This window comes from Pezoporus wallicus, unplaced genomic scaffold (assembly GCF_028554395.1).
Source record: "Pezoporus wallicus isolate ANWC-B61680 ecotype Strahan unplaced genomic scaffold, APGP_CSIRO_Pwel_v1 contig_3876, whole genome shotgun sequence".
Classification (NCBI taxonomy): Eukaryota; Metazoa; Chordata; class Aves; order Psittaciformes; family Psittacidae; genus Pezoporus; species Pezoporus wallicus.
Window position 1 is genome coordinate 1,939,326 of NW_026636085.1, and position 15,786 is coordinate 1,955,111.

Consider the following 15,786-nt stretch of genomic DNA (forward strand, 5'->3'; position numbering starts at 1 on the left):
TGGCCTGCCTGCCTTCACTTCACTTATATTCCATCCCAGTTCCATAGTAGTGCTGGTACTGCTTTTTTCTACCACCCCATTGCTGGAGAGCTCTGGTGTTAGCCCAGCAATTCGCTATACGTTGGGTAGAAGTACACAACAAAAAGGTAGTGCCTGCCCCAGAGCACTGGAGGTGAACACATATAGTGCATGTACCTGTTTGCTCATCAATACATTCACTAAAATACTGGATGGAAGAACAGAAAGAACCTGCCAAGTGGTAGGAAAAGAAGAAATAACCAGAAGCAATGATGTGTACTGACTAATCTCTCTATTCCTAAACTTCCATTGCGTCCAGTATTGTTCATCAGGGTTACTGATGGAAGATGGTGTTTGACTCCTGTTGTGATAGACAGTAGGGTTTGCATCCATCCATCTCAGCTGCCATAGATCTGGGACTGATGCAGCAAGGCTCTTCCCCAGCAGATCAATTCAACGGGCTTTTCTGTATCACAAAGGACTGTGTCCATCTTGCAAATCATACATTTGTGACAGTGAGAGATGCCTTTTTGAAGCCACACTGCAAGATCAAGTGCTGAACTCAAAAGGGCGTTCGCCATTTTGTTCATACAAGTTTCTCAGACAGAAAAACATCTGCAGTCTCTTTATTTTTCTGAGTTTTTCGGTTTTCTGCCTTCAATTTGACATATTCAATCTAAGCCAGTGAAGCATTTTCAAGAAAGAGGAATCTTGAGAGTAATATAACTTATTCTGTGTCACCAAGTAGTTATATAAACCTGGTGATGCATGTAGAAGTCTGGACTACACCAAGGATGCAAAGTTGATTTAACATTTTCCTTTTCTAAACTAATGGGGTTTGGGTTTTTGATTTTCAGAGATGGAATTTAGCTGCTCCTCGATTAATTATTTAATCCCTTAGTGATGAAATAATTGAGAGTGCAGGGTAATGGAGAGAGAGGTTTTGTGGAAATAGTTGAGGAAAGACAGTGCTTTGAAATGTGCGTGTTAACATGGCATATGTGCATATTTCATCTTCTAGACTGCAGAATAGATGTTTATAAGAAAGATGATGTCCCACATAGCCCTGAAGTTTCCTTTTGACCTTCTCCATTATGTTTGTTTTTCATGCTAGTTCAGAAGTTCTGAGATCATGCCTGGGTCTGACTTCCAGCCCCATAGAGCTGTCAGTGAGGATGGTGGAGGTGGTCAGGTTCTGGGGAGTTTTGCTCCAAGTATCTGTTCATAACATAGCAGTGTGGAGTGTCAGGGCTTGGGAGAGCTGTGTATATAGTGAGTGAGCCAAAAGCCATAAATGCTAACACATATCTGTTTTATTTTACTTTTAAGGTATATTATTCTTATGACATTACAAGACAGGAATGAGAAGCTCTTTTACCGAGTGCTGACCTCTGACATCGAGAGATTCATGCCCATCATTTACACCCCAACAGTTGGCCTGGCTTGTCAGCAGTATGGTTTGGCTTTCAGGAGACCACGGTGAGTGAAGGCACTGTTCATACCCCTTTGTTTGAATTCCATGTGAATGTTTCTTTTCTATCAACAGTCCATCTTCATATGAGTGTCCTGAAACACCAGAAAACTCAGTCCCTCATTAAAAGATGGACCAGTGTGTACATTTAATGATGAGCTGGGGAGTCGAGAATAGCTCTGCCTTCTTCCTATAAACAGCAAACAGAGTGGTTTTGTTCTCAAACAGTACCGTACAGTCTGCGCAGCTCAGCTCCAAACAGCTCTCTGAACTTGTGGCTGCACCCTCCCCATCTGCTGTCTCAAGAGCACTGAGCGCCTTCCGCAGTGCTGGTTTTGGAGTAATTGTTGGGGTTTGGATACATTTGGGCTGATTTTGGGCTCTTGTATGCACTTCCACAAACCACCCCACAAGAGTCATTTTCATACGAGGTGATGCTCTGCACCAGTGCCTTCCTCGCTGTGTGCTGTGTACATTCATGCAACATTAAACACTCTGTACTGTGTTTGAAGGCCCTGTTCTGCATAATTCTTTTTAATGATTAATGTTTAAATAAAGCCCTCATTAACATTGTGAAATACATTTTAGTCCTAGCCAGGTAATTCAGTAGTAAGGTTCCCTTCTCTTTACAAGCTTTTCATTACTGTGTCCTTGAAATGTACCAGTAGGCAGATAGACAATTTAGCTTTTGGTATAGAAAGATGCAAAGTAAAGTAATTGAATAATACCATTTTAAAAGCATGTCACGTCATTATGTTTAACTGCATTTTCAGCTGAGAGTAGTATGCTAGTAGGGGAAACTGAGGCAAGTCCTACTTATTGACTCAAGGCACCCTGAGGCAGACCTCAAAGAAGTGTAATCAGATAAGAAATAACATATTATGGATAAGGTTATCTTGGCAAACACACTTGCATCGTGCTTGTCATCAGAATTTCTAGTGAAACCACTGCATTCCCTCATATGAGCTGCTCCTCAGGGTTGCTTTTTGGCTTATATCTCTCCCAGGTAATTGTATTCTGTACCCCGATACCCAACTTCCGTATCATCTAGTCAAGCCTTGATCATATCTTCTCCTCCTCCTCAGTGTGTATGAGGAAACCAGAGAAGGAACTGCTCTTTGTACAGAGGGAGGACACTTATTTCTGTGCAGGAGTAGAAGGTAGCAGAGATAAGGGAGCCCAGACTCTGATGAGCTGTGAACAGGTCAGGCAGGGAAGAGCACAGTGCTGGTTTCCAGCTAGCCAACGTTCACAGCAGCAATTCCTGCTGCACAGCCACTGTGTGTTTGCCTTCAGTCTGCCTTCACCTTGCAAGAAGTTAAAACAATATTTGGGAGCTTTGCTTCTTTTGTTTTCTATCCCTGATGTTATCATCAGCAAGGCAGGGTTCTTTATACTGCACTCTCTCTGCAGTTGTTGGAGAATTCCCTTTCCTGTAACTCACTTCTTTCTCATGTTTTAAGCCCACAGTACTTTAACAATGTGGTAAGAACATCTGTTCTCATGGTCTGACAGTTTTGCTGCTGAACTTGGGCTTGGAGCTGTTCTGGATTCCAGCCTCTGGCTTCCATAGCAAAGGCCAAACTGTCATGCTCTCAGTACACAGAACTTCCTATGGCAGGGAGTTTGTTTCCCTAAAGATGCGGAATGAATTTCAGCCTACCCTCAGATTTGGTTTGCTGCAGCAATTACCTTCTTATCTAAGCTGTCACATTTAATGCTGTTGATCAGGCAGGAGAGATGAGATACCTCACTTTTAAAACACCACGTGGTGCTCCAACGTGGATGGATGTGCACATACAAGCATAGTTTATGGTGAGGAGGGAAGTCTGCAGAATAATACATAGCCTTTCTGTGGCCACAGCAGCAGCAATTAGTGACCTGTGGACACAATACATTTTTCTCTGCATTGAGATCTTTCTCAGCCCCATTAGTGCTTGGCTTTATGTTTGAGGGTTGAGCCTGGAAAGACTAAAGCACAAGTAACTTGCTTACACAGCAACTCTTGTACGAGAGCATCTGAAAATAGTCCTACGAGGTCCAGCAGGGCTTCTCTCATCAGAATATGTCTATCAGTGTTCACATGGCTGCAGATTTTGTTTGCCAGACACTGCTGTTATAACTCATTGCCTCTATTACCTTTCCTGGTCTCTATATACAAACTCTTAGCTGCACTTAATGAGCATCATGGGGGTCCTTATGCAGCACAGGACTGCACATGGGCAATGCTGTTTAAAAGGTATTTTTCAAGCTGGAGAATATCTTAATTGTGACAGTATCTTTGGAAAGAGACTTTACTTTTTCACAAAGAAAAAGCAGGGAGGGACCTTATCTCAGGGCACGGAATCAGGGTTTCATTTCTTCTGTGATAGTGAGGGATAGTTTATTATGGTGGCATAAAAGCGCAGTCTCTCAAGACACTGGGTTATTCATGAGCACACTGATATTTGAAAGTATAAAGTTGTCAGCTGCTCCTCAAAAGGCTTTGGCATGCCTAGAGAGCAGGACTGGTGTATCAGTGTTGGAGGAAAGCTATGGGGTCATAAAACACTTGCTCAAGTTCACTTTTCTTTTCCTAGAGGCATAAATATCCTTGAGAACGATTGCAAAACAATGTGGAACGTGTTGGGGTGAAGCTGAACCTGGAGGATGAAAGCTAACAGGATGCAGATGGTGCGAAAATGGCCTGACAGGATAAAGATCTATGTCTCTGATGACAAATGAGCAATGAAACAGCAGTCAGTCTGCAGAATTGTCTTGTCAACAGATCTGGCTCCACTGAGGCACTTTTATTAATGGTGTTGCACAGTCTCATCCATAGGAGAGACAGTTCCGTGTCATTTCTAGACACTTTAAACCCAAACCAAATGGGAATTAGAACAGAGGTGTAAATCCCATAGACTTGTCCTTACCCACAGAGTTGTCTGCACTCCCTCTTCTATAAAACAGTGGAGACCAAAAGTGAGTGGGAAGATTGGGCTTTGGATCATTGTCCTGAAAAGTCTGCTTTGAAACCGCTTTAAGCAATCTCTACTTCCTGTAAGAACACCAGTTGTCTTAAAATCTCTTGTTGCCACCAGCCTGGTTCAGCTTCCTTCCAGAAGCAGCTGAAAGCAGTGTAAGAGAAGATGAATGTGTTTAATGATCTGTGTTTAGATAACATCACCTCAAGGAGATTAGGCTTGTAACAGACTGAAGGAGGGATCTGTGGAAAGGATCATGGAGACAGTGCGTAGTCAGGAAGCCCTGAAGGGGTTGGCAGGAGATATAAGTGGGACACAGTCTTTGGTATGGGACCAGTTTATGGAATGAGAAGGAGAAGACCAATGTTGGAGTAGGTGAAGAGGAAGGAGTTAGCGCAGGAGGAGCCCAGGGATGCTGAGAACAGCTAAGCTTATCTGGAAATGTCTGCTGAGGGGTAGCAAAGTAGTTCAAGGGTTCCCACTGTTCCCGCTGTGCTGAGCCCACCTTTTCCAAGCAAGTCTTTTCAGCATGCTGTACCCCCATCCTTGTCCTTTCTCTGTTCCCACTTCAGTTAAATGCTTCTCAAAATGGGGAGAGGAGCACAGATTGGCTTCTGGGCACCCAGAGAGATCTGGTGTATTAGCTGGCACCTGAGGTACCATGGAGACTGGGAATAGGATGGACGCTGTTGGTAGTGCGAGGCTGTTCCACAGTTATTACATTGTGATGGGAGTGAAAAAGGACTTAGATCCATTTTTCATTAGAAAAACAATCAGTGCTACTCTTTCTATATCTCCAGTCTGCTTTCTCTCTTCCCTTACTCATCCTGAGTAAAATGTATGTGCAGCAGCTCTAACAACCAAGAGGAACTTTCACTGCCATGTGGTACTCAGGCCCACTGAAGTTAACAGCAAAGTCTCATATTAACTGATGAAGGTCATGCTTTCCTCTGCTGTCAGAGGTGATTTAGCTTTAAGTCTGTTGAAATTCCCTGATTTACCAGGAGAAATTTCAAAGGAAGAAGCTCAAAGGAAGAGGTGGAGTTGGCCAAAAGAAAGAGGTTGACCTGGTCAAGGAAATTCAACAGAATGTGTTTGCCTTTAATCTGGCATAAATCTGTGCTGCTGCCACAAGGAACAACCCCACCTTAAACAAAAAATGCCAAAGACAGGGAGGAGGGAGGAGAATTATTTAGAATAATGAATACCAGGATGTAAATTGGAGACACCAGTATCCATTGAGCTGTGAGACAGCCTCGCATGGGCTGTGTGTCTTGACCTGGGGACACTTTTAATGGGGAGTAATCCTCTTTTTTAACTGTTTGGTTTATGGAATGTTTATATTAATCATAGAATCCCAGACTGGTTTGAGTTGGAAGGGACCTTAAAGCTCATTCAGTTCCAATCCCTGCCACAGGCAGGGACACCTTCCACTAGAGCAGCTTGCTCAAAGCCCCATCCAGCCTGGCCTTGAGCACTGCCAGGGATGGGGCAGCCACAGCTTCTCTGGGCACCCTGTGCCAATGCCTCAGCACCCTCATTGTAAAACAGTTCTTCCTTACATCTAGTCTGAGTCACCCCTGTTTCAGTTTAAACCCATTGCCCCTTGTCCTATCACTACAGTCCCTAATGAAGAGTCCCTCTCCAGCATCCTTGTGGGCCCCCTTTAGATACTGGAAGCTACTCTGAGGTCTCCACACAGCCTTCTCTTCTCCAGGCTGAACAGCCCCAACTTTCTCAGCCTTAGTATGGGATGTGCTCCATCCCCTCATCGTCCTCGTGGTCCTCATTAAGAAATGATATTTTTAACTTATATAATTTATACTGAATTTCTATGCCACTGCAGGCTGAGTGTGAGATGCGGTCTCCTGTGTCAGAGCTTGCAAGCTGGCTCCCTTATCCTCTAAGAACAGGGCTTCCAGAAGAGGAGTCAAGAGGCAGCATAAAGAGATGTTTTGCATTTGCCAAAGACTTCCCCAGCAGGTCTGGACAGAGTGAGGCCTTCTGTTCTTTGATACTGCAGTTCTCACCTTCCTTGGGTTTTGCTCCTTTGGGGTTTTGTTTCTAGAGAGCTCTGTGTGCAGATGAAACACCATTCAAAGATATGAGAAAGCAAGCCGCAAGTATCTTCAGTCCATGATTATGGACTGTAAAAGCTGCTCTATTTGCTGCAATTGATGGCACAAGTTAAAATTCATGAGGTGGATTCACTAAGACCAGGTAATGCCAGGTTAGACTGGGTTCATCTGAAAGCTGATTGCTCTGGTATTATCAAGATAACGTTTCTTTTCCATGTCTGACTTTGTCCCAGGTCTGTGTTCATTCTCGGGGCTCCCTGCAGTGCACTTTAAAAGTGAAGGTGTCGGTCTTGGAAGGATTTGCTCAGTACAGGAAGGAAATAAAATGAGGGTAGGACTTAATTTAACTTCCCAGGGATTTCTGATCCCAGCTTAACCTCTGTGTTATCAAGGAAAACAGAATACGTGATGTGCTTATCAGTGAAAGCATATAAGGGCTCCTTGGTCATCATCACTGAGCAACAGCACTGATTGCCCATCTCAACACAGATGTTTCTCTTTGCAACCCTATGATCTTCCAGTTGCTGAGATATAGCTACGATCAAACATACAGGCAGGTTTAGGATGAGCCTCCAAAAAGGCAGAGAAGAATCAGTGCTGAGTTGGGTTTTCCTCCACTTACAGTTGGTTTTGAATGAAGGGCTTCAGGCTCCTTCAGCGTGATGAGTTTAAGTGCAGCAAAGGATACTGGATTTAGGAGATGCCCCCACTTGCTGGTTGATGGAATACCGGGGTGGTGGGATATTATATCCTGAGAATCCAGCAGGGATGAGCATCTCAAGACAAGCTAAGAGCAATGTGAGCCTGTTTGCCTCCTCCCTTAATCCTGAACTGTGTGTAGCAGAGATTCACTGGGGACCTGATACCAACCCTCTGCATTTTCATATTGCTGCACGATGACCAATAACAACAGTTACTGAGCTGCTGTTTCTCCATTGCTTTCCCCTGGAGAGGAAGTATGGACTATTCTTCAGGCTGTTTCCTGACTACCAGAGCAAATAAATCCAGGATTCCTCCTGTTTTGTGCCCACTGTCCCCTAACACTTCACATTTGTGATGCCTTCCACATCCATTTCATCCCTTGTCCATATCCACCTGAGCTCCACCACAGCCACTCACACTGCTTCTCTCACCTCTTCTGTAGGGAGCAACAGGCACAGGTTTGGGCTGTGCTGTCCCCGATGGTTTCCTGATCCTGTCCCATAACCATTCCCTTTTTTCACTTGGTTCCTCTACACTCAGCTTTCCCCTCCTTTTCTCTGCCTTCTGCTTATTCCTGCAGCCCAGAAGGGCTTTAAGGCTTTGCTAGGGCTCAGTAGGAACTCAGTGTGAGGCAGCACTTGTTGTGTCTGGCTGCAAGCTATCTTTCTGGCCAGCTGTCAGAATAACTGTGAGAGGAAGGTCTGTGTTCCCCTCCCCAGAGTGGTGGGGACCTGAACCCCATTATCTTTTCCCTTTATCTCAACAGTGATTTCCACAATAGGGTGTAGGAACAAACATCTCTGAGACCTTTGCCTTTCTGATAGAATTGCTTGGAATGAGCTAGCAGGTAAGGGAGGACACAGAGTGATTGGAAAGCTCCCTTTTCCTGGAAAAATAACCCAGCTAAAAATACTGCTGGGTGTTAATAACTTGGCAGAATTGAAGCTGGATCCAAAAGCTTTGCTTTGGGCTCTGATCTGGACCTTCCTGCTGTGGCAGGGGTTGGACTATGCCTAAGAACTGGGAGGGCTGAGCTTGCACTGAAGCCTGTGTGCACTGCTCCCTGCATTTGGGAGTAATCCCTCGTCTGTGCTCACTCACATCTCTCCATTCCTGATATTTGGCAGTTTCCTACAGCTTAGCTGCTTGCCATAGAATCATAGAATCACAGAATGGTTTGGGTTGGAAAGGACCTTAAGATCATCCAGCTCCAACCCCTTGCCATGGGCAGGGACACCTCACACTAAACCATGTCACCCAAGGCTCTGTCCAGCCTGGCCTTGAGCACTACCAGGGATGGAGCATTCACAAATTCCTTGGGCAACCCATTCCAGTGCCTCACCACCCTCACAGTAAAGAACTTCTTCCTTGTCTTACCTGAACTTCCCCTGTTTAAGTTTGAACTCATCCCTTAGGATCATGGAGATTTTCCTGCATGGGTTTGGTGGGTTAGTTCGGAAGACAAATCTTTCATTACAGTACCTGGGAGCCTGCATCTTCTGGCTCCCACAGTGAATTGTAGTTTTCCTGCCTAAAATGGGTGATGACAACTTGAAGGACATTTATAATATTAATGCAAACATTCACCTTGCAGATCATATGAAATTAAACCCTACTGAAATTGTAGGGTATTGCCTCATAAATGTCTGTATAGATTTATTTATTAATTAATAGTTGACTGTGCTTCGTTGCAATTGTTTTTTCATCAGTACCTCAGGGCATCCACCAATGTACCACGAAAATTATCCAAAGCAACACAAAGTTCTTGGGTTTTATTGTAAACAAATCTTCAGGATCAGCTGAAGAATCACCCCAGAGATTTTATCCAAAGTAATGATTACTTGAACTGCCTTCAGACACATCAGTGCATGTTAGCACATACTTTGTCTCCAAAGCCTGTAGCCCACAGGCATTTATAATCTGGAGCTCTCTAAAAGAGCCAAGTAATTGCAAAGTTTATTTTGTTATCCTGAAGCCTCTTGTCCTGTTCTGGCAGAGCCCTGAACCCAAACCCTCGACAATAGGGGTGCAGCTGGTGGGGATGTCTCCAGAGGCTCGTGTTGCTCAACTGTCAACTTTGTGTGTGAGTCCTGAAAGTGTAAATAAATAAGGCCAAATGTAGGGCTTTATTCTAACCACATTTTACTGCATCTCCAGCACAGACTGGCCTTTAATCCAGAGTGGCTCCTCCAGCCTGTTCTTCTGGCACGGCAGTGACAGTTTGCTGTGGTTAGCATGCAGTGAAAGCCAACCCATCAGCTCCTCACTGCTTCATGCATGTACCCCCTGCAGCCTTGGACAGCCGAGAAACACCTACCAGTCATCTGGGGTTGGAGCACGATTCAGCTGAACTCCAGAGCTCAGAGCAGCGTGCAGCAGCATCCTCCTGCAGTGACCAGACAGCTTGTCTTCTTCTTTCCTGAGCATGAAGGTGAACTTCAACAGTGCTCTGAGACAGTCTTGCTCAAAGATTTCCAGAGCATCAAGCCTTTAAGTAAGGCAACGGCTGTGGTTGCAGCAGCAGGTCAGTTTGTGCTGTGCCTGTCAGAGCCCTTTCCTTGTATCTCAGTGAAGGTTTCTCACCGCTGCCTCACAACATTTTGGCTGTTCAAAGTCAGGTTTGGATGTTGGCAAAGATCTGTCTTATCTCTTTTGTTTGTTGCTTTTTTAAGCACTGGCTTCCCATGGACTTTCTACCCCTTCTGAGGGAAATCCAGGCCCTATTCAGTCAAAACACTCAAGGACTTTAATGTGGGCAGGATTTCATCACCTTCTGGTTGTGAGTGGAGACCTTTAGCCTTAGTCCTGAATGCTTTTGTTCTGAGAATGAGCCTTTCCTATCCAGATGAAAACACTGAACCACGATGCCTGCCTATGTGATGTCAGTATTGCATATTCATTGCCCTAATGCTAACTCCCCCAGTAGTCTTTATCCTCTCCTCGCTTGTGGAGCAAGTTTCCCTCCTAGCACCCAGACTAGAAGTTTCTTTCCACTAGGACTGGAAAGAAAATGAAACCAAAGCCTCAGGTTTTTTGGGTGTATTCATGATTTAGTCTTGTAACTCATCACATATGGGTACAGCAGCACGCACACGAGGAGCCGGACTTCTTGCAAGCACCCTTTCTTGTGTTGAATGACAAGCAGTGTGTAAATATCTGGAGAAACAGGGTCCTTAGCTGCTATTTAAATCTGCATCCCTTCATCAGTCTCTTTTCAGGAACAAGTAATTATATAGGGCAAAGACTGGCAGCATATTAAAGAAGATACCACTGATGTTTCTTTTCTGAGATCCATTAAACGAGATTGATGGACTGATCATTGTGCAGTTCAGCAGCATGCAACTTGCAGTTCAGTTTCTTGTGTTCTTCATGCTCAATACCAAACCCTGAGCAAGCCTGACCATTGCAGTGTCTGTAAATATTGGATAATGCTGTGCAAATACATTCCTCCCTTATGGAGCAAGTATATTTGTCTTCAGAGAGTAGTCCTTTGGGAGGAGTGAAGGAGGAGGAGAAGGATAAAGCTGCAGTAGTTGACTGGAGTTTTTCTGTGGTTTTCAGCTGGGGTCAGATTAGTTTTTGAGATCCTTCTAATAGTGTCTCTTTGTCTCCATAGGGATTTAGATGTACAATATGGTCCTATCTCAGCTAGTAAGGGAAATTCACGTGAAGCAAAGAGTGGTGTCCTTTTGCTTCATGCTCGTGTACATAGCAGTGATCCAGCACCATCATCTGTTCTGCTCTTTGGTGGCTTTTGAACACTGTTGTAAAGCTGGTGGATATAACTGCTGATTGTTAGTCCTATATGGTAAATGTAAAGAGGCCATTCATTGTATAGATGTAAACAGGTAACTGGAGTCCAAAACAACAGGCCAAGGCTGTAAGAGGAGCACAGCACTGGCCAAAGAAGTTGCTTGCAAGGAGCTTGATAAAGCAAAGCGATTGATTGCATTTAACTGCATTGGATTTCTGTTTGATTGCATGTCAGAGGCAGCAGTAGGCTAGAAAAGTGGAGCAAGAACACACCAGGAGGGCTGTAAACACAGCCACAGAAGCACTGGTCGTTCCCAAGGAAAAGCTATTAGGGGGAGACCTTAGGGATAGAAGGGAAGCAAGGAGAGATTTGGAGCTGTGAGGAAAGAACTTGCAGGGTATTTTTCACTCCCCTCTGTGTTTTGGGAGATGCATTTGTACATTCGCTGTAAATAAACATCAGTGCTTTAGAGATAGCACTGCTGGCTCCATCGTACACTGTTTTCTAACGGAAAGCAGCTCACAAGGCAGCACTGCTAATCAGGGAGATCAGAAAGGGGAACACTACTTTGCCTTTTGGAAGAAGTATCAGCTCATTGAATGAAAGCATTAAAGAATATTTTTGTTTCCTAATACCTGAGACATGTTAAAATTCATTCCTTCCCCAGTGTCTATAGTGAATGTTATTCTAAAAGCCATCACCAGTATCTGGCACAGCTTCCTCCAGGCATCACATGTGCCCTGTCTCCCTTGTCCCTGATCTCTTCCTAAAATGAGCCTTGTAGTTCTGTTACTGTCTTCATTGTGGGTCTTTCAAGTGCCATCAGGATGGCCGAGATCTATCCGGTACTGAGCAGCACCACAACAGGATTATTCCCATGTCTCACATAATACGCTATGTAGCTTTCCTGGAGTACTTCTATGAACTCAGCTGGGACAAAAGCAGAAAGGAAAAGATAAGAGCAGAGGGGGAAGAATAATACAGTCATGAGAATCTCTACCCTCAACCTGCTGGTCACGCTCCTTTTGGTGCAGCCCAGGACACAGTTGGTTTCTGGGCTCAAGTGCACACTGATGGCTCATGTTGGGCTTCTTATCAACCAATACCCCCAAGTCCTTCTCCTCAAGGCTGCTCTGAATCCAGTGTCTGCTCAGCCTGTGTTTGTGCTTGAGATTGCCCAACCCAGGTGTAGGACCTTGCACTTGGCCTTGTTGAACCTCATGAGGCTGACATTGGCCACCTCTGAAGCATATCAAGGTCCCTCTGGATCCCATTCCTTCCCTCCAGCATATCAACTGAACCACAGCTTCTTGCCATCAGCAAACTTGCTGAGGGTGCATCAGTCCTACTGTCCATGTTGCTGACAAAGATGTTAAACAGCATAAACATATACCAGTCCCGATACCAGTCCTTGAGGAGCATCATTCATCACGGGGTGTCAGTAAGGTGCAGACAGAAATACTGCCTCAGTGACAGATTAAGAAGCTGTAACCTTCCTGAAAGTTCCCTGCAACCTTATAGCATGCCCAGTGGCACAATAAAATCAAGGCTGGCTTTTACCTTAACTAAAGGCAGCTGTAGGGAAACCTGTGATGTTAATGGACTGAATAATGGGAAGCTGCAGCCCTGAAACCCTAATGAATGCAGGCTGGAGCACTCCCTGCTCTGAGGGATAACAGCTCTCTGAAGGTTACTGTTTAGCCAGAAGTAGTGGTACAGCGTGTGTGTTCTGGCTTGACATTGCTGGGGCAGTTAATTTTCACTCAGCTCTATTGCTTGTGGTTTTGCCCCATGCACGTGCGTTTGGTTTCCAGATAACTGGGTGTGTAGCTGCCTCTCTGAGAGGGGATAAAGCTATACGGTGACTAAACCCATGTAGAATGGCAGGTCCCTGGGCACAGGTGAGTTTTCTGTTGTGGAAAACAAGGTTGTGTGCTTGCCCCACATAGTGCCCATGTTACATGACTTGATCAAAATGACTTATCTTCTTAGTGGTTTACTTTAATTGAATCATTTTTATTGAGTCCCAATGGGATTAAAGGAGAACTGCCTCCTTGTCTTTTTTGCTTCTCTGAAGCAATTTATCAACTGTAATCCCAATAGAGGAGGCATGATGATAAAGGCAGAATCTGTTGCATAGATTGCATTCATTCTTCAGAATGCTTAGGCTGCATCTTTTCCTCAGGAAAAAAACACCAAGTTGATTCATTTTATTACAACTTGGATGTTTCTCATTTACTACTGGCCCACATAGACCAGCCTGTCCCTCTCAGTATTCAGAGTTCTACCTGGCTGTTCTCAAAGCCACAAATAAGCTTTTCCTCTTATTACCTCTCCTATAATCTGGGTTCCTTTGAGAGAAACCTGGCTGCGTTTTCTTCCCTGTTCAGTCATCAGCAAACCTTTGCTGAGTTCAGTTTGTGGGGCTTTCCCCAGATGGATCAGTGTTTCTGCTCCTGAAGGCTTCCCTTCCAAAGCTGGTGGTACCATGAGAATCATAGAATTGTGAGGGTTGGAAAGGACCTTAAGATCATCCAGTTCCACCCCCCCTGCCATGCGCAGGGACACCTCACACTAAACCATGTCACCCAAGTCTCTGTCCAACCCGGCGTTGAACACTGCCAGGGATGGAGCATTCACAGCTTCCCTGGGCGACCCATTCCAGTGCCTCACCACCCTCACAGGGAAGAATTTCCTCCTTATATCCAATCTAAACTTCCCCTGTTTAAGTTTGAACCAGTTCCCCCTTGTCCTATCACTACAGTCCCTAATGAAGAGTCCCTCCCCAGCATCCCTATAGGCCCCCTTCAGATACTGGAAGGCTGCTATGAGGTCTCCACGCAGCCTTCTCTTCTCCAGGCTGAACAGCCCCAACTTCCTCAGCCTGTCTTCATAAGGGAGGTGCTCCAGTCCCCTGATCATCCTCGTGGCCTCCTCTGGACTTGTTCCAACAGCTCCATGTCCTTTTTATGTTGAGCACACCAGAACTTAGTGTGTCTGTTAGTCTAAATTAATCCATCTGATTTGGCCTGGAGTAAACAGCAATTGTTCACCTGAATTGCTCTATGAATGGGATGACTGACAGTGGATATATGTAGCTAGGATTCAGTAGCATAGCCTGAAAGAAGAGTGAAGGTCTTGCGCTTCGTCAAGCCCACTGATGGGTTTCAGCTTCTGCTGTGAGCGCTGGATGTCTTTCAAAGGTTAAATAGCTTCAGCACTGAAAAGATGGGAGAGAATGACACACGCTTTAATAGGTGTCTTTATTATATATGGAAACTTCATTACGTGAAGTATCTGCAATGATGTTATGAATTTATGCTTCTAATTCCTAGTTAGTAACTCCTTTCTAAATGCAGATGGCAGCAGCCCAGTACCCTTTTTTTATGCAGATTGACATCTGTGAATACTGCCTTTGAGATAGGCCATGTGTATATGATTAGTTTGTTGATTACTGGGCATGGTTTTAAAGAATTATGCTGAATAAATGGACCATTACTTTCTTTTCTTTGCATTTCTGATCTTCCTGTGTGATTGTGATTTGATCACTGTTGAAGTCAACACTTTCATTTCTCTTCTTTTCAAAGTAAAGGGCTTTTTCAGTTGGGATCCCACAGTTGACTGTGGGAAGATATCTGCCCCCTAGAAGAGTCGTGTGAGAGAAGCCCTTGCCAGAGAGCGTAACCCAATTATGTTTGATTATTCATCACTCGTATGGACTTACAATGGAGATTGTTTTCAAGTGTTTTCTACCTAATATTTCACACTAGAACCCCAAACCATAACCAGATCTGAACGTCCTAGGGCTGTGAGCAATAGTAGAGAGATGCAAGCAACAAAAATGCATTTCTCTGTTGTTCCAGCTGATATGAATAACCAGCACAGCTCCTGCTTTGGTGAGCAGATAAGAAGGCAAGGAAAATGGGTGCCTCCTCTTGCAAAGAGGAGCCCCTGAGTTAGAGCCCTTGATTTGTGCTGATAAGAGAGAGCTGTGAGCAATACGAGTGATTTCCCCTGGGACAGATGTGGAGGAGGTTGTTCCTTTGGGGTTAGTGCTGCATAAAAGGCAAGAGATGAATCAATATGAATAACATTGTCCCGGGTATTGGAAGAATCCCTGCAATGGGTATTGGTTTTTGTAATAGAAGCAAAGAAGATTAAAACAAGCCACGAGTCTAAAACATGTTTCAAGAATGCTGGCTTCCAGTTCCTCATTTTATGAAAAAGAAGGCATTTTTGTTTAAACCTTGAAGATCTTTGTGTTGTGCAATCAGGTATGCTATTGTTTGTGTAAATGCTTCGCACTGAGGTTTCATCCGAGCATTTAATTTTCTCTTTCATTTTGCATAAGTTTTGGTGGTTTTCCTGTGGTGAATGCAAGTGTTGAAAACTGAGGTTAGATATGCAAGAGCAAAACAGTGTTGCAAGGGCAGGTTTGGCCTGGGTCAAAGCAAATGCTATGGCAAATACTGATCCAGTCAGAGCTCTGTTGGCTAGAGGGGAGACTCAAAATGTCTAGCTCCGTAGTAGCCATCCACATCAATGACATTGGTAACTGGGTGAGAAGGATCATGCTTTCACTGTTTGAATGGCCAACAATAAACTCCTCAGGAAAGAACATGTAACAAGGCTTCTGTAAAACCATCAGCCTCCCCTGCATTTAGCAGTTATTTTAACTAGAAATTCCTTCTGCACTAAGGCAGAGTTTGCTTCCCAAAGCAAACTGGTTTGGATTGGAAGGGACCTTAAAGCTTATCCACTTCCAACCCCCTGCCATGGGCAGGGACACTTTCCACTAGA

The 15,786-nt window shown here is 44.5% G+C and overlaps 1 protein-coding gene across 1 annotated transcript in view; it reads left to right on the forward strand.

The window, feature by feature from the left end:
• The window catches only part of ME3 (malic enzyme 3), a 111,721-nt gene that overhangs the window by 60,391 nt on the left and 35,544 nt on the right, over positions 1–15,786 (forward strand). The window contains exon 3 of the mRNA XM_057399034.1: positions 1,348–1,497. Coding sequence (XP_057255017.1) covers positions 1,348–1,497 — 150 coding nt within the window. The remainder of the gene's footprint in view (positions 1–1,347; positions 1,498–15,786) is intronic.